Below are 15487 nucleotides of genomic sequence, written 5' to 3' on the forward strand. Positions count from 1 at the left end.
CGGAGGCTGTTCACAACCTGGGCTGCTCAGCCCCGAGCTGCCGGCTGCCTGGCTGTGGGACCCGGGGCATTGCTTGATGCAGCCTGGCTGCCCTCTGCGTGGACCGGCGAGCTCGCCAAGCCTCTGGGGGCACTAGATGAAATGAGGGGCTGCAAGGGCCTCTCCTGAGGCTTGGCCTCCCCATCTCAAAATGGGCCCCTGACCCCAGTGCCCTGGAAGGGGACAGAGGATGGGCAAGTGCTTCCAAGTGGGCAAACGTGTTTGGGGGTGGGGGGGGGAGCTTCAAGAGGCTCTTGGGGGTGGGAACCAGTGGGAACCAGGCTGCACCTTAGGTGTATATCCGTGTTAACGCCTCTGATTCTACAAGCATTAACTGAGCACTTCCCAGGGACCAGGCCCCTTGCAAGGGACCACCTCTCTTTCCGTAGCTCCTGGGTGTCAAACAAGGCTCTGTGCTCTTGTCCAGAGATCCCCCAGCCGTCCACACCTGTTACCTGCCCTTCCCCCATCCCAGCCTTCCCACACACGTCCGCCTGGCCTCAGAACCCAGTCTGGAGCTATTCCTCTGGGGGCCGGGCCACCGGGAAGGCCCAGGCAGCGGCTGCGGGAGGCCAGCGGTTGGCAAGAAGAGGCACGAAGAGCGGGAGCCCTGAGGAGGCGGGGCAAGGGAGGGGCGGGGCGGGGCGCGTCCACCCCTCCTCCCAGCCAGAGGGGGAGAGCAGAGGCGCCTTTGTTCCCTGCCAGTCTGGTGTCACCACATGGTGCGCCACATCACTGTCACCGCCTGGAACCAAAGACCAGCCACGGAGCACCAGGGCTCTGGGGGCTGGGGACAGCTGGGGCATTCCACCTGCGCTCCCACCGCGCTGCCCCCTTCTGGGGCTGGGCCCGCAGAGAACCGAAGCGCACACAAGCTTTTCCTGTGCACCCACAGTGCTTCGGGGAACACTCGCACCATCCCTGAGACGCTTGTCTCAGGACCCGAGGTCTCGTGACCTGCCCACGGTCCTAGCCCTGCCCACGGTACCAGATGGCTCTAGGTAATGCACCTGGGCAGCCACACACAAGCCCAGACGTAGCAAAACCCCAGTCCTGAACCCGCTTGCGTGCACAGGCGAGCCACCGCTCCTCGCCACCCAGACCCAAGCCCTTTGGCGGGGAGGGATTCCTGGGTGGGCCTGCTGCATTCGACATCTGGGGGGTTCCTCTCACCCTCTGCGGGCTCCTGGGGGCAGGCCCTGGTGGGTGCAAAGCACATTGTTTATAAACACTAGTGGCTGTCGCTAGGAGCTGTGACTCAGAGCCGGAGTGGTGACTCTTCTCGAAGCTGTTTACTCAGCACAACATCCTGTCCAGGAAGCAGATAGGAGAGGCCTGGCTGGCTTCGTCTCCTCTTTCCTGCAGCCTCCTGACCTGACTCGGGGTCCCACTGGGGGCATGGGACAGCCCAGCTCCCCTCCCCCTCATCTCTGGGGACCTGCGGTGGCTGGGCTCTGCTAGGTCAGGTGACACTGCAGCCTTGCACGTGAGAGACCAGCCCCTGGAACCAGGAAAAGGGCTTTGAACCGCAGTGGGAGTGCGTCTACTCCCCTCCTTCTTTGTGAAAGAGGCCCAGGACCCAGGGCACTGCAAGCCGCTGCCTGCAGCCAAAGGCGAAGGCTTGCCCACACTTGGAGGCATGAGCAGCTCCTGAGGCCACCACGACTCCCTGAGCCCAGCTTGGCTCTGCCTTTGGCGCTCCTCGATGGGGGCAAAGCACTCCTCCATGAACCATCTGTCAAACAGATGCAGCCCCAGTGATCATCTCTGTCATAAAGCTGAGAAGATCAAGGCCCAGAGAGGGCAAACCGCTTGCCCAAGGATGCACAGGCGGTCAGTTCCAAGGCCAGGTGCATGCCTTGGCTTCTCTGGCCCCTAGGGCAGCTCAATTTCCTCCACTCTGGGCGGGGCTAAAGATCACACGTGGATTTGTTCCTGGCAGCACAGGCAGGCTTGGGGCTGCTGGGTCCCTGTCCGCAGGGTGGGTGGTCTGCCCCCTGTATGAGGCCCAGCTCGGGATTCTGACTTTGATTTCCCCCGTCACTCTGCCCCCCACCTGCGCAACCCTGTGTCTAAGCCGGAGTCAGTGACCTCCCCTCCCCCCAATATTTCTACCATTCACTGATGCGCCGTGTGGGTATAATTTAAGTGTCACGATGGGAGAGGCAGGTGTGCAGGCGAGCTCAGAGACAGGAGCCTGGAGACCTACCAAACTCCCCCAAAGTCACATAGCAGTCTGGCTTGGAAGACGGTGCTCTCAGCTGCTCTCAGCTCTCTACAGGAAGGGCTGAGTGTGATTCTATCCTCCCGGTGCCCTTCTGTGGGCAGGGGACCCCTGCTTTATGTAAGGGCCAAGAGGGGCCAGAGGAAGGCCCTTTCCCCGGCTCCAGGCTGGGGAGACCACAAGAAACACCGGCCAGGAGAGCTGGCAGGGAGAAAGGCAAGGAGGGACTAGTTATTTCGGCCGCTGAGGCTTGGCCCCACTCCAGGCAGAACAGTAATCCAGTGCTAGGTTGGTGGGCTGCTCCAGCTGCTGACTCACCCGCTGCCCGGGGCTCCCCTGTGCTGGCTGCCCGCCGGCCGGCCCTTTTTACCAGCCCATTGAGTCACACAGGTTGCCAAGAGGCTGAGGATCCGAGAATCAAGGCCCTGCCCCAGCTGCTCCTTCTGGCTGCCTGCCTGGCAGGATCCGGCACTGCCCAGGGCACCACCAGCCCCCCTCCTACAGCAACCGAGGACAGCTCCCCGCCCCTTTAGGCCTGCCCCATGCCCATCTCGATAATGAGCCTGACATCTAGCTTTAAGAATTAGAGCAGCAGCTACGAGTTGGGGCTCTGGGTAGACCGAGTCCAGGTTCAAACCCCCAGCCTGCCACCTGCTGATCCTCGTCCTGGCCTACACGTGGGGATGGCCTCCGCCTCCAAAAGCTTGAAAGAGTGGATGGAAGCCCTTAGGATGGGGCCTGACATTACCCTGAAGCAGCCTAGGACACTCCAAGTCGGGGACAACTGACACTTTGGAAAATGCAATAGAAAATCCTTCCAGCAAAGTCAAACTGCTGTGAGAGTCTCTAAATAATTTCCGTTCACCCCATGTCCCTGGGGACCAGCCACAGTTTGTAGCACGGCGTTGCAGACCAGAGCAGCCCTAGGCTACGACCACAGCATTCAGCCCACACGACTGACTGAGCCCCTGCGAGGTGTCAGACCGGGTACAGGTGCAAGCGTTACACCAGGGAACAAAACAGGTCACGATCACCTTCTGGTCTGGGGGGTGTAAGAAGTAAAAGGCGTGTTGGAAGGTGAGTGTGCTATAGAAGAAAAAGCAGAATAGGGTCCGAGGGGTTGAGCATGCTGTGTTCTTTGGCGGACGAGGGTGGGCGAGCTAGAAAGTGCCATGTGGGGAAAGCCGCGAGAAGGGGATTAAGAAAACATTTCACAGCCTGTGGGGTGGCTTCATAACCCCCCCAACTGGGCTCTAAGCTCCCTGGGGGCAGCATCTGTCCTGCTCACCCCTCATACCCGAGTGCCTGGCCCATGACGCATTCCCATAACTGCTAACGGGTGGGCGGGTGACTATACCACTCCCGTACGCACACACCATCACAGGAGTGGAAAGAGCGCTGCGTGTTCTAAGTGTGTTTTCAGTTCTTCCCTCTTTTTAAAAATTGGAAGGGGTGTAAGTTCCTCGAGAGCAGGCAGGGACTCGGTTCCCTGAGGTACCGATGCCTACAACAGCACCTGGCACACAGTGGGCTCTCGACAAATACGTAGGATGCACCGGTAAGCTCGATGGTCCAGACAGTTCCTCCGGTTTCAAAGTTCCTAGATTCAAAAATATTCAGAGTTCGGGGCTAATGAGTTGCTTGTGGGGAGATCACCAGAAAAACTTCCTGGAGGAGGCGGCAAGGCTGGAGGGGAACCCCAGCGACGGCAAGGAGGAAGGGCACAGGAAGGGCAAGGCGCTCTCTGCCAGCCTGCCATTCGAGTGCTTTCCAGAGAGCGAGGCTGGGAGCCGAGGCTGGAGGCAAGCCAGGCTTTCTGGGAAGCGGGAGCCAGGAGGTTCCCAGAAGCCAGCCTGCCGTGGGATGTCAGGGTGGGGAGGCAGGCAGGCAGTTCAGCTCTGGTTCAACCTGGGGTTTTTTCTCCTTCGGAAACTCCTAGCGCAGTAATAACTCTTAGGGAATGGGTCTCCGCTCATTGGGTAAGTAGAGGTTGCTCTGGCCTGTGCTAAGGAGCCGGCCCCGGAAGTACAGACGGGGCTGGCTGAGGCGGGGTGAGTGGGGGGAGCTGAGCCCACAGTCAGGCCCCTGTGCCCAGCAGGCCTGGTCATTTGGGGCTTCAGGGCCGGCGGAGTTGGGACAAATGGGCCCTTGTGGTGAGGAGGCTGCCCGCCGTGCCAGGGACACCGTGTGCCCGGTGCCACCACCCACCCGCTGACTGCACGCGGGGGCCCAGGGCCTGGGAAGCAGGGCTCCCCTTTCAGAGGGGGACCTCCTGAGCTGCCCTAGCCTCTGGAAGGGATCTGGGGCTCCAGCTGGCTGCCGGGAGGTGGTGGGGCTGGTGCCTGCTGCCCTCTTTCCCACAGTCTTCCCGCAAGGAAGTTTCCCTTGAGGCAGGGGAGGATGCAGGGGAGGATGGGGGCAGGGCCTTGGGGCTGAGTGACAGTTGCAGAGACACAGCCTTTGTCCCCCCTCCTGCCACCTACTGACCCTCTGCCAAGCCCACCACTTTGCTCCTTCCTTGGTTTCTCCTCCTTGGCAAGGTCCCTGGGCCTCTCCTGTCTGCCTCTACCTGCTCCTACATGGGAGATGTGGCAAGGACGGCCAGGCACCAGGGGGACGCCCCTGCCAGGGACCCTCCAAGGGCGGTACCGATCTCCACGCCACCATCAGGCACGGTGCCGAGCAGAGCCACCCCAACCGTGTGAGCCGCGTACACTTATTAACCCCTTTCACACACTGATACGGAGAAGTGGACGGGGCAGGAACACGCAGGCCTCCTCGGGGTCTCCGCCCAGGCCCCACGCTTCGAAAGAGCAAGATGCAAACATGTGCGCACGCACATACGCATGCACTCTCGTGCCCCACGTGCGCGTCTCCTCCCACCCCGTAATCAGTCATGTGCTCCTACTTGCACCGCACGAGTCCCTTCACACACAGGCGCGCTCAGCCACCGCTGGGCTTGTCGCGCACGTGGCCACAGACGCTACCACAGGCAGGTGCAGGACTGCCTCGGCTGTAGCCCCCACTTCCCGCACAGCTGCCTGACAACAGTGGCCACCCTGCGTCCCCAGACCCTGGGGGGGCATGCCCCCTCGGGGCCCACCCCGTGCCTGCTTCCGGCAGGGCTGGCGAGAAGGGAAGGAGAAGGACGCACGTGTTTTGTACAAGGATTTCCTGGCCCCACGTGGCCGCAAAGGAAACTCCTGGAAATACTGGAGAACTGTAATCCTCCGCTATGGCGGGGGGGCCGGTGGGTGATGCTGCCAACTCAGCCTCTCCGCACCGGGCACCGGGCACCACGGACCTGCCCTTCCACTCGCCTCGCTCTGCAGCCCGCAGCTGCCACCTGTGGCCACCCGGTGCCCGGGCCAGGTGGACTGTCTCACCCTCTACTTCAACCCCGAGCCACCAGAGGGCCGGAGGGCACCCCCGGGCAACTGTCGGGGCAGCACACCCTGGAACTCTGGCCTCAGGGAGGAAGGCGATCCGGGTGGGTCCGACCTGCAGGCGGCGCGCCCAGCGATCTACGCAGCTTCTCTGGGCCCCAGTTTCCCCACCTAGAAAAACCTGTGGATTCAACTCAGGGCCAGCCCCCAGCTCCCCAAGGGCAGTCAGCACCACCTGTCTTCACAGCTGGTGGGCCACACCACCATCTGCCTTCCTCGGAGGGGACAGACATCTCCTGCCACCTGCGGAGGGCTCGCTGGTGACAGTACCAGGGACTTCAGGAACATTTCATACACCTTGACGTCCATGAGTCCACAGGGAAGTTGAGGGAACCACCTGTCTGGGATCCTGCGAGTCCAAGCCTGCACTCCCACCCGGCCTTCCCAGACTTCTCTCTCCCCCTTGACCTCAAGACAGCCTTGACCGCCTGCATGCTGAGAGCTGTGGACAGAGACGTTCAGGGCTGGGCTCCTCCTCCGCCCACCACAGCCCAGCCAGGTGCCGTGGGTGGAGCGGGAATCGGGCCCACAGCGGCCGCTGACGCGGTGCCAGTTCCCAGGGCTTAAACACCCTGGTCCCCGCCCTCCCGGTTTTGACCTGCACAGTTACAGGTAAAGGACCTCCTGGGACAAGGCAGGCCTGCACGCCACAGAATCCCAAAGGGGCCGGGGGCGGGGGAGGGAGTAGGTTTCTGGACTCATCCCCTCTCAGGCCAGGACCACGCCCTCCCCACCCCAGCGGGCACACACAGGTCAGGGGGGCACACCGGGAACCTCAGGTGGTGTGCAAAGAAGATACTTTGTGCCTTCCCCAGGCAAACCCATTCCCATTCCCAACCCAGAAAGGGGGAAGAACCCGGTGCCCTCCAGCCTCAAGGGGGACCTCGCCCCTCTCAGGCCTGGGAGGCCGGGGGCAGCGCTTCCGCATCAGCTCCGGCGGCAGCCACCGGCTGCTGTGTGGCCCTGCCCCGTCCCCTCCCCGGCTGCCCGCGGGGCTGGGGCTCACCTCGTCCGCCCGCACGCTCGGCGGGACCACAAGCATGAACGCGGGCAGGGGCTGCACCCCGCCTGGGGCCGAGGACAGGAGCGCGCCGCCTGCTGTTGCCCAGCGCCCGGCCCCACAGCGCCCCGCCCTGCTCCGGGCACTGCCGTCGCCACCCGGGCCTGGGCCATTGTCTGCGCCGCCCTCACCCCGCCCCTCCTCCCGCCGCGCTCGTGAGTGAGGGGCGGCTGGGCAGAGTGGGCAGAGGTGCCGCGTGGGAGCAACTGGAGCCAGAGCCGCCGCCCCCAAATCCAACGTGCACCCCGCACGGGGCAGATGCCACCCAAAGCGCCTCCCAAGGCCGGAGGTGGGCACGCCCCCTCCCCGTTTTACAGCTGGGGCCTGGGAGGCTCAGAAGATGGGGTGATGGCCCAAGATCACAGAGTGAGTGGATCATCAAGGTCAGACTAGAATCCTGGCTCCCCGAGGACACTGGGGAAGCCCTGAGGTCACCAACAGGACCACCCATCACTGCCCTCCCCAGAGAGAACACCTGAGGGTACCTGGGCCTCCCACCCTTCCCAGCTCCAAAACCCACCCCCCAGGGCAGTCTGGACCCCAAAGGCCCTCTCTCCTCCATTCCAAGGCAAGGCAGGGGGCTCCGGGGCCTTGCTCCCTCCCTGCGGACACAACCCTGCTCTGTGTGCTCACTGCTGGGGACGGGGTCAGCACCCACAAAGGAAAGCAGGCCCTACCAGAGCCCGGAGGGTTGGATTTCCTTCCGTCTCCACATTTTGCTTACAGCTGGAGGAACAGCAAGGCTCAGAGGGGTTTCGCGCCCATTCCAGGACACTCAGTAACAAGCACTGCACTGGGCTCCGGACACAGGTGTCTGTCTCCAAAGCCGATGGCCTTAACCATGAGCCGCGTGCCTTCCCCCAGCACCCAGATAGGGAGCAGGCCGGCAGCAGGAGGAACACAAGCTAGTCTGGTCCTGGCCACCCCAAAGTCCTAGTAGGTGGCATGATTCACAGGGCAGTGTTCATGCACTGAATGGTGAACACACAGGCACAGGGGAAGATGGGGCCACAGATGGGGAAACTGAGGCCAAGGTCACAGAGCTAGTCAATCTCAGCTGGCCTGGGCCAGAACCACAGTCCCCTACTCCAGGGGCTCTAACCACTCCACCCTCCCAGCCACACCTTGCCCTGCCACCCTGTCCCCAGGCCCAGGTCACTCACGGCTGCAGGGGGTACAAGGTCCAGGGCACCAAGCCCAGCTTTTCCCTTCCCCTGGCTGGCACCCGGCCCTATCTACGCTGCCCTCTGACCCGACATTTTCTGACATCGTGCCACCACCAACTGTCACTCAGGTATCCAGGAAGTAGCTTCTGTTGCTAGGGGGATGGCCTGACAGAAGGTGGCTGGCTGGCAGGAGGGAGGAGTAGACTGGGGTTTCCCTCAGGAAGGATCCAGGGCGGGGGCTGCTGGGTGGGGGTGGATCAGACCCCACAGCTAGGGTCTACAGAGGCCACTGGAAAGCCCCAGCCCTGAGCCTTCCTGCCCGCAAGTATTTTGGGGGCCTGTAGTTACCAAGCAACTGCTCCAGGTTACCATGGGAACTCTCCCTCCTTCTGGGGCTTGTCATTTTTAGGGGGATGCCCTCTCTTTTCCACCTCCTCACTCTGGCTCGGCTGCCCTGGGAGGAGACATCTAGGTTCCAGAAGCTCATTCCCCAACCCCCACAGAGACGCACCCAGCAGCGACCCTAAGTGAAGACCGAGGCTCAAAACCCCAGAACCCTGAGAAAATGCAGAGCCCAGAGCTCAAGGCCTTCATTAAAGTGGGGAGAGGACGAAGGGGCTCATTAACTCTGTTTACGTCTCCACTCCCGCTGTTAACCGTCACCTTGGGGCCTGCCCAGCCCTGACATTGGAAGCTCATTGCAATTGCAAGGAATTTGGTGCCAGCCCCTAGGCCCAGCCCCTCCCAGGCATGTCTGCACAGAGGGACATGTCCCCACCAGCCCTGTCACGACCTAGCTGGGGAGTCCGTTCAGCTTCCAGTGTCTTAGTTTCCCCTTCTGCACATGAAGACAGCAGTGGTACCTACACTGTGGATATGATGAAACGCTGCAGCCCAAGGCCAGGCGCAGGGAAGGCGCCACAGCCCGGCTGTCCACAGCACCCTGCGGAAGGGGGGGAGGGTCTGGGAGTTACCCTGCAGAGCACAGTCCCACGGCTGGTGTGCTGCCGATGGCAGGGCGGCCACCGACCCCAGATGCCCAGCCTTCCAGCCCGATCGATGCCTTCTCCTAGGACCCGCTCTCTGTCCTACACCCCCATTCCTGTATTTCTTCTCCACGGTCCCGTCTTCTCAGCCTGGAGCCAAGGCGGACTCTGCACAGACGCCCTTGTTAGTATCCGTGGGGAGAATTAGCGGGTGACCCACTGTGAAGGGCTAGCAGCCTCAGCCTCATGGGACCCAGGAGTGCCCAGGGGCCTCACTTCTGGGGCCAGTACCACCCTGGGCACTTTGCTTCATTTCACGGATGGCCCTAGGAGCCTACTCTCCCATGGGGAGCTGGGGGCCCCTATTCCTCAGCCCCAGGTGGCCCTCTCCGGTTTGTGTGAGGACAGGGCAGAATCCCACCAGGTGAGCAGTGGGGGAGCTCAGGCAGCCCTGCCCCCCTCCCTCGGGGAGGGTCTCTGGACACAGGGACCCCACCCATCAGATGGCTGCCTTCTGCGTGCCCCTCAGACATAAGACATAGCAGTCCTGCCCGGCAGGACCAGGTGAGCTGCCAGGAAACCACAAAGGGTAATCAAAGCTGCCCTGGGAGAAGCCTGGGCCTTGAAAACGGCTGAGAAGGGCCGGCTCGGCTTGCAGGTGAAGAAGGAAACACCAGCTCCCGACCCGGGGAGGCCTGGCCCTGCTGGGTTCCCGGGCCTCCCGTCCATGGAGCCGCCGCGTCACTACCCTGTGGCCCCACCTTATTTGACTTCCTCTGCGGTGCGTGTCCCCCTTGAAATGACAGGGCTCCTGTTGTGTTTACAGTTGAGTGTTGTCTCTTCGTAACTGGAATGCGAGACCTTTGTCTACCCCAGCCCTGAAGTGGGGCTGGGGATGCGGCAAGGGGGTCACAGCGCCACCTGCTGTTCCTAAGGGCAACACTCAGAGGGCACTCAAGCCACAACCCCGGGGCCAGGGGCCTCTGCCCCTGAGGGGTCCCTGAGACCTCCCCAGACCCCAACTGCTCCCCCCAGCCTCCTGGGCACGTGGGTACCTGGGCTTCGGGGCGGGAATCACTCCAGTGCTCCTGTTGTGGGTTGCACTGTGTCCCCAAAAAGCTATGTTGCCGTCCTACCCCAGCACCTGTGAATAAACCTGACTTGGAAATAGCGTCTCTGCGGATGTCATCAGGTTAAGAGGAGGACACACTGGAGGAGGGTGGGCCCGAATCAAATGACTGGTGTCCTTAGAAAAAGGGGAAAACGACACAGACACGCAGAGGAGGCCATGTGAAGACCGAAGCAGAGCTCAGAGCAATGCACCTATGGAGCCAAGAAACGCTATGGGTTGCTGGCACGACCAGAAGTTGGAAGAGGTAGGAAGGACCCTGTCCTAGAACTTCCAGAGAGAGCATGGAACCGCCGACATCTGATTTTGGACTTTCTGCCTTCAGAACTGATGGAATATACATTTCTTCTGTTTTGAGCCACCCAAATCTGTTCCAGCGGCAACAAAAACTGAATACACCCCCTCCCGCAGTCCCAACCCCCACTCGGCCACCCTGGACAAGTGCAGCCACGCCAGTGTTCCAGGCAGAGCCCCAGGAACCTGATGGCAATTCAGGAGGTGACCCAGGGCAGTGAGGACGGAGCACATACGAGCACACAATAGATACAGGCCCCAATTATCATCCTCATCTTCAGCCTCCCCGCCTTGAATCAAGCCTGACCACAGGATACTTCCTTCTGGAATATCTCTCTGTGCCCACCCATTGCCCAGATGAATCCTGCCAATACCACGTGAATGGTCTGGGACACAGACCCTGCCCCAGTGGAGCCTGAGTGGAGGCTGAGGCCCCGGCCTCCTGGGTGACCTGGAGGCAGAGGCTCCCCACTGAGCTGGGCGGGGGGGATTCTGGCACAGAACTGTGAGATGGTCCAAGGGAGGCCAGCGTGTCCCAGGGCCCAGACAGCTAGTAGCACAGCCTTCCAGGCTGGGGTCGGGCCCTGCCCCCCTCCCTGCAGAGCGCTCCCCAGCTCTCTCTCAGCTCCTCTCTGGCCACATGCTCTCTGCCTCGGAGTCTCTGCAGCTTGGCCCTGCCCCGCAGCCACTGCTAGCAGACGTGTGCGGGACTGGGTCCTGCTGTCCTTCTGCTCCCAGCATCGGGCTCACCCCGGAGGCCAGTGAGACCCCAGCCAGGGGTTCCTGCCTGCCCCCCTTCACCCTGCCTCACTCCCCTGCAGCGTCTGTTCTTCCCTTTCACCTGGATTTGCTCTTGTGCTTTGGTCCATCTCCCCCTCTGGGCTGGGAGCTCCTGGAGGACAGCGGACCCCCCCCCCAGGGACCTGCCAGCCCCCCCCCCCCCCAGGCCTAGCACAGCCCCTGCTCAGGGTGAGTGTGAGGGGCACAGGAGCTGAATGAGTCCACGAGAGGGTCTCAGAGCCCCCTCCTGCCTCTGAGCAGCTCACATCGTGGACGTGGAGGCTAATAATCAGAGGTGCCTGTTGGGGTGGAGGCAGGGGACGCCCAGCATGACCCCTGGGTGTCCCTTCCCTGCTCTGGTGGCGTCAGGGAGCACCGTGGGCACAGCCTGACCCCTGGTGGTCAGCACCAGCATGGCAGCCCCAGCAGGAAAACCAGAAAACAAAACACACACCTTTGTTTGGGTGTAGCCAAGGCAGGGGCTCTCCCTGGCCCTAGAGGGTAAAGGAGCAGGACCTGGGGGCTCCAGGAGTGATGTGAGGAACTTCGGAAGCCTCCCTTGTCCCTGTTTCTCTCCCCTGTCCTTGTGCTCGGTTCCTTCCTAAGGCCTCCTCACCCTGGCCAGAACATGGAATCTGGAACCTCTTCCAAATGGGGACTCCGACGCTGCACCAAGGAGGGTCTTGACCTTGGTCCCCAGACCAGTGGTCAGTGCTCTGCCACGTTCTGCATACCCAGGTCCTCAGCCCCCCAAGCCCCAGGCTGCCCTCTGCTCAAAAGGACCTTGAGGGAATACAAAGCATTTTCCCAGGACTGGGAGCACAGCGGGTCAGGGACAGAGATCCAAAGCCAACAGATTCTTCCACAAGCCCGTGGGACCCTAGGGACAGCCCATCTCTACAGCCCAGCGGACAGAAGAGTAAGCTGAGGCCTTTTGTCCTGTAGACCCGACCGCACTAGGCTGGGGGGTGTCTTCCTAGTCCAGGTGCCCAGAATGGTGTACCTAGGACCCCAGAGCCTGTCCTCTCCAGGAGCCCTAGGGACCCTGGGCACCTTGCGGACCCCCTGGTCATCAGTCTGACATGTCCCCTCTCCCCATGTATGAGTCCTGGGCATGCTGCCAGGAGACTGGATGCCCCTGCCCCATGGCTCCTCCAATGCCTTTCTTCTTTTTCCCTTGTCACCTTTCCAGTGTTCACTCCTCCTCCGACCCCATCCCGTGGTCCCCATCTGTGAAGTCAATGTGTGTATGTACCTGTGGGCGCGTGGGGATGCTCAGGGGAAACGGCCCCAGTTGGGAGGGGGTGAACGGGGTCCCCCAGGATCTTAGGGGCTCTTAATCCCATTGGAAACCCATGGGAGGGTTGAGCCCTGGCCTGGGAGGCCAGAACCTTCCCTTCTCCTCCGGACTCCGCTCACCTCACGCGCCCCGGGCCAGTCCCCGCCTCTCCTGGTCTCAGTTTCCCAGTTGTACCAGGAGGGGTTGGACGCGGAACTGCGTAAGCGCGCGCTCAGCGTGGACCGGGCGCCGTGCTCCCTCCTCGCCGGATGGGGTGTGGGCCCGGGACATGTGGTCCTCTCTCCACCCCCGCCGGCTGGGAGGGCGGCCAGGGCCGAGCGCGGGCACTCACCTGGCAATCTACCATCATCCTCAGCCCTGGCAGCGCATCGCCAGCCCCAGGGCGGGGCCCGGGGCTCGCAGAGGCCGCTCGCCTCGGCCCGCGCGCGGCGCAGGGGGGCGCCCGGCTGCGGGGCTCATGGCGCGGCCTTCCGTCCCCGCGGGGCCCGGAGCTCCGCAACCACCGCCGCCCGCTCCGTCGCCTCCCGCGCCGCTCCCATTGTCTGCGCCGCGCTGTGCCGCCGGCCGCTCGGGCCCCGCTGCACGGTTCCGCCCGGGCTCCCGGGCTCCGGCCGGGTGGGCGGGGACAGCCGCGGCCCCGCCCCGCCCGCCGCAGGTGTGAGGGGCGGGCGCCGCCGCGCGAGCTCGGGGGCGCGCTCGTGGGGGGGGGGGGGGAGGCGCGCCGGCCTCCCTCCCGCGGGCGGCGGTGGGTGGACCCTGCCGGGGCCGCCGGGCCTCGCGTCCACGATCGCGTGCACGCGGGGCTTGTGGGGCCCGCGGACAGCGCGTGCATCAGAGCCGCGCCTCACCGCAGCGCACCGAGGGCCCAGGGCGCGGCGGGTCCCACGCGTCTCCCGCCCCGTTGCCTGCTTTATGCCTCGCGCGCCCGCTGGGACCTCCTGCCGCCCCAAACCCAAGCGGGTGAGGGCCGTCGGGCGCTGGGCCGGGTTGGGGTGGAGACCTGAAGACACGGGAGTCTCCGAATATACAGCGCTGTCCTGTCCTGGTCCCCACGTGTAACCTGCAGAGGCCGGCTGGGTTCACGGCTGGGCCAGAGGACCTGGAGGCGGCCCCGCGGACGCGGAGTACAGGCAAGGAGGTCAGTCTGCCCCTTACTCCTCTACACCTCTTCTAGTTCTCCTGGCAGGAGGCTGGACACGAGGTCCAGCCTGTCCCTGGCTGCAGCCCTGGTTGGAGTCAGAGGGGTGGGAAGGAGCCCAGGGAGGAGGGAGCCCACCACCGGGGTGCCGCAGCCTTTAGGGGTAGTGTTGCACAGGACCTCCCTGCGTGCTCAGTGATTTCACCCCATTTTATACATGAACAATGGCCCCGGCGATCAAGGTCACTCAGCTCTGAGTGACCAAGTCCAGCTGTGAATATGAACGGGGGACTCAGGGTCATTGCTCTTCACCCTCACTGAGTCCCACACTGACCATCACAGGCCTTATCCTGGGTTGGGGCTCCCCCAGCCAGGCAACCACCTGTGCCCTCAGCTCACCCTCACGAGGTCAGGGTCACAGACCCTATTTTCAATGAGGTTCAGAGCACCCACCAACGAGCTTGCCAGTCACGGGGCTGTGACATGGCCCTGCTGTGGGTTTGAACCCAGCTCAATCTGACCCAAAGCCTGAGCTTCCCGAGGAGCTCGAGGGGCTGGCCTCTGAGCCCAGGGTTGGAGGGGAGGCCGACCTGAAGGGGGGCCATGTGAGGGCCAGTGGCTGCAGGGGGCTCTGAGGGGCAAAGGCTTGGTGGGCTCCCTCAGGGGGGAAGGCCCTAGGGAGGCTGGAGTGGGGTGAGGGGCGCACACTGGGGCCGGCATCTGGACCACATGGTGCAGGGCTCTGGATGTTGGGCCAGGAGTCGGGGGTCACTGCAGGTTGGGGGCTCAGAGGACACAATCGGGGCAGTCTTACCAGAGCCACAGCATCCTAGATTTGGAGGGAGCTTGTGGGCATGTTATTGCCCCCACTCAAGCAGGGAACCCCAAAACCAACGAGGAACGAGCAGGCTGTCTGTTCACTCCTGTGTAATGGGGGCTATGGCGGTCCTCCGCCTCCTTCCGGTGTGGGGCAGGCTGCTTGGAGGGCCCAGACCTAGCCACGTCCCAAAGTAGCTGCCCAAGAGGAGTTGGGACCCAGAGGTGTTCCAGCCATAATCTCACTTGATCCTCACCCCAGGGCCTCAGATGAACGGTCCCACATCCCACAGGTGCCAGGACAGACTCTCAGCCCTGTGTTCTCTCAGCTGTCACCCCTCACACAGTCGTTCAATATTGACAGAGTGCCTCCTGGGTTTCAGGTACCAGGGGAAACTGGGCCAGCCACAGTCTGTCCCGTCTTGGAGTTTACCAACTGGGCAAGGGGTGGAGATGGGCAGACATTGTAAATGGCACAGGGATGAGGAGGGTTCGTGGGAACACCAAAAGGCACTCTGGAGCGGGGCACAAATCAAGGCCGGCTTCCTGGAGGTGATGTCAAGTGTGAGTCCCCAGAAATCGGCCTGGTGATAGGGCAAGCAGGCCTGACTGGTGGGCAGTGTGAGTAGAGGTGTGCGGGCCAGGCCCGGGGACTGAGCCATGATGGACTGTCACGTGTGGGCCATAAGGGACAGGAAGCTTAAGTGTCAGGGGCCTCCACGCAGACATTTTGTACTTGTGATTTTGTCTATTTCTTAAAGAAGTACCTTTGCGATTTAGAAAACTTCGAAGCCCCCAGAGCTGATGGGCCCTGTCAACCGTGGTACCTGTGGCTCAGAGCTGATCCTGTCAGACAGGGGCCGGGGCTGCTGGGACTGTCTCTGGGCCCTCCCACCTCCAGCTGCTGGGTCAGGCCCCACCCCCTCCACCCTCCCAACCCCCACCAGGCTCCTTCCCTCTTCCCACCCATGCAGCAGCTCTGGCCCCAAGCCCTCAGCTCTGTTTTGGAAAGTAGCTTGGACCCTGGTTTGGTTCCAAGAGTTGGGTCCTGTCACTCCCTCAGCTCTTGTCTGAGGGCTGTGCCCTGCGACAGGGACCAGGGTCAGCCA

The 15487-nt window shown here is 62.7% G+C and overlaps 1 protein-coding gene across 1 annotated transcript in view; it reads right to left on the reverse strand.

Moving 5' to 3' along the window:
- Positions 1-12824, reverse strand: part of RALGDS (ral guanine nucleotide dissociation stimulator) — a 43522-nt gene extending 30698 nt beyond the window's left edge. Inside the window, exon 1 of the mRNA XM_057313814.1 lies at positions 12756-12824. Coding sequence (XP_057169797.1) covers positions 12756-12773 — 18 coding nt within the window. The 5' untranslated portion in view covers positions 12774-12824. The remainder of the gene's footprint in view (positions 1-12755) is intronic.
- Between the last annotated feature and the right edge of the window lie 2663 nt (positions 12825-15487).

This window comes from Ursus arctos, unplaced genomic scaffold (genome assembly GCF_023065955.2).
Source record: "Ursus arctos isolate Adak ecotype North America unplaced genomic scaffold, UrsArc2.0 scaffold_18, whole genome shotgun sequence".
Taxonomy (NCBI): Eukaryota; Metazoa; Chordata; class Mammalia; order Carnivora; family Ursidae; genus Ursus; species Ursus arctos.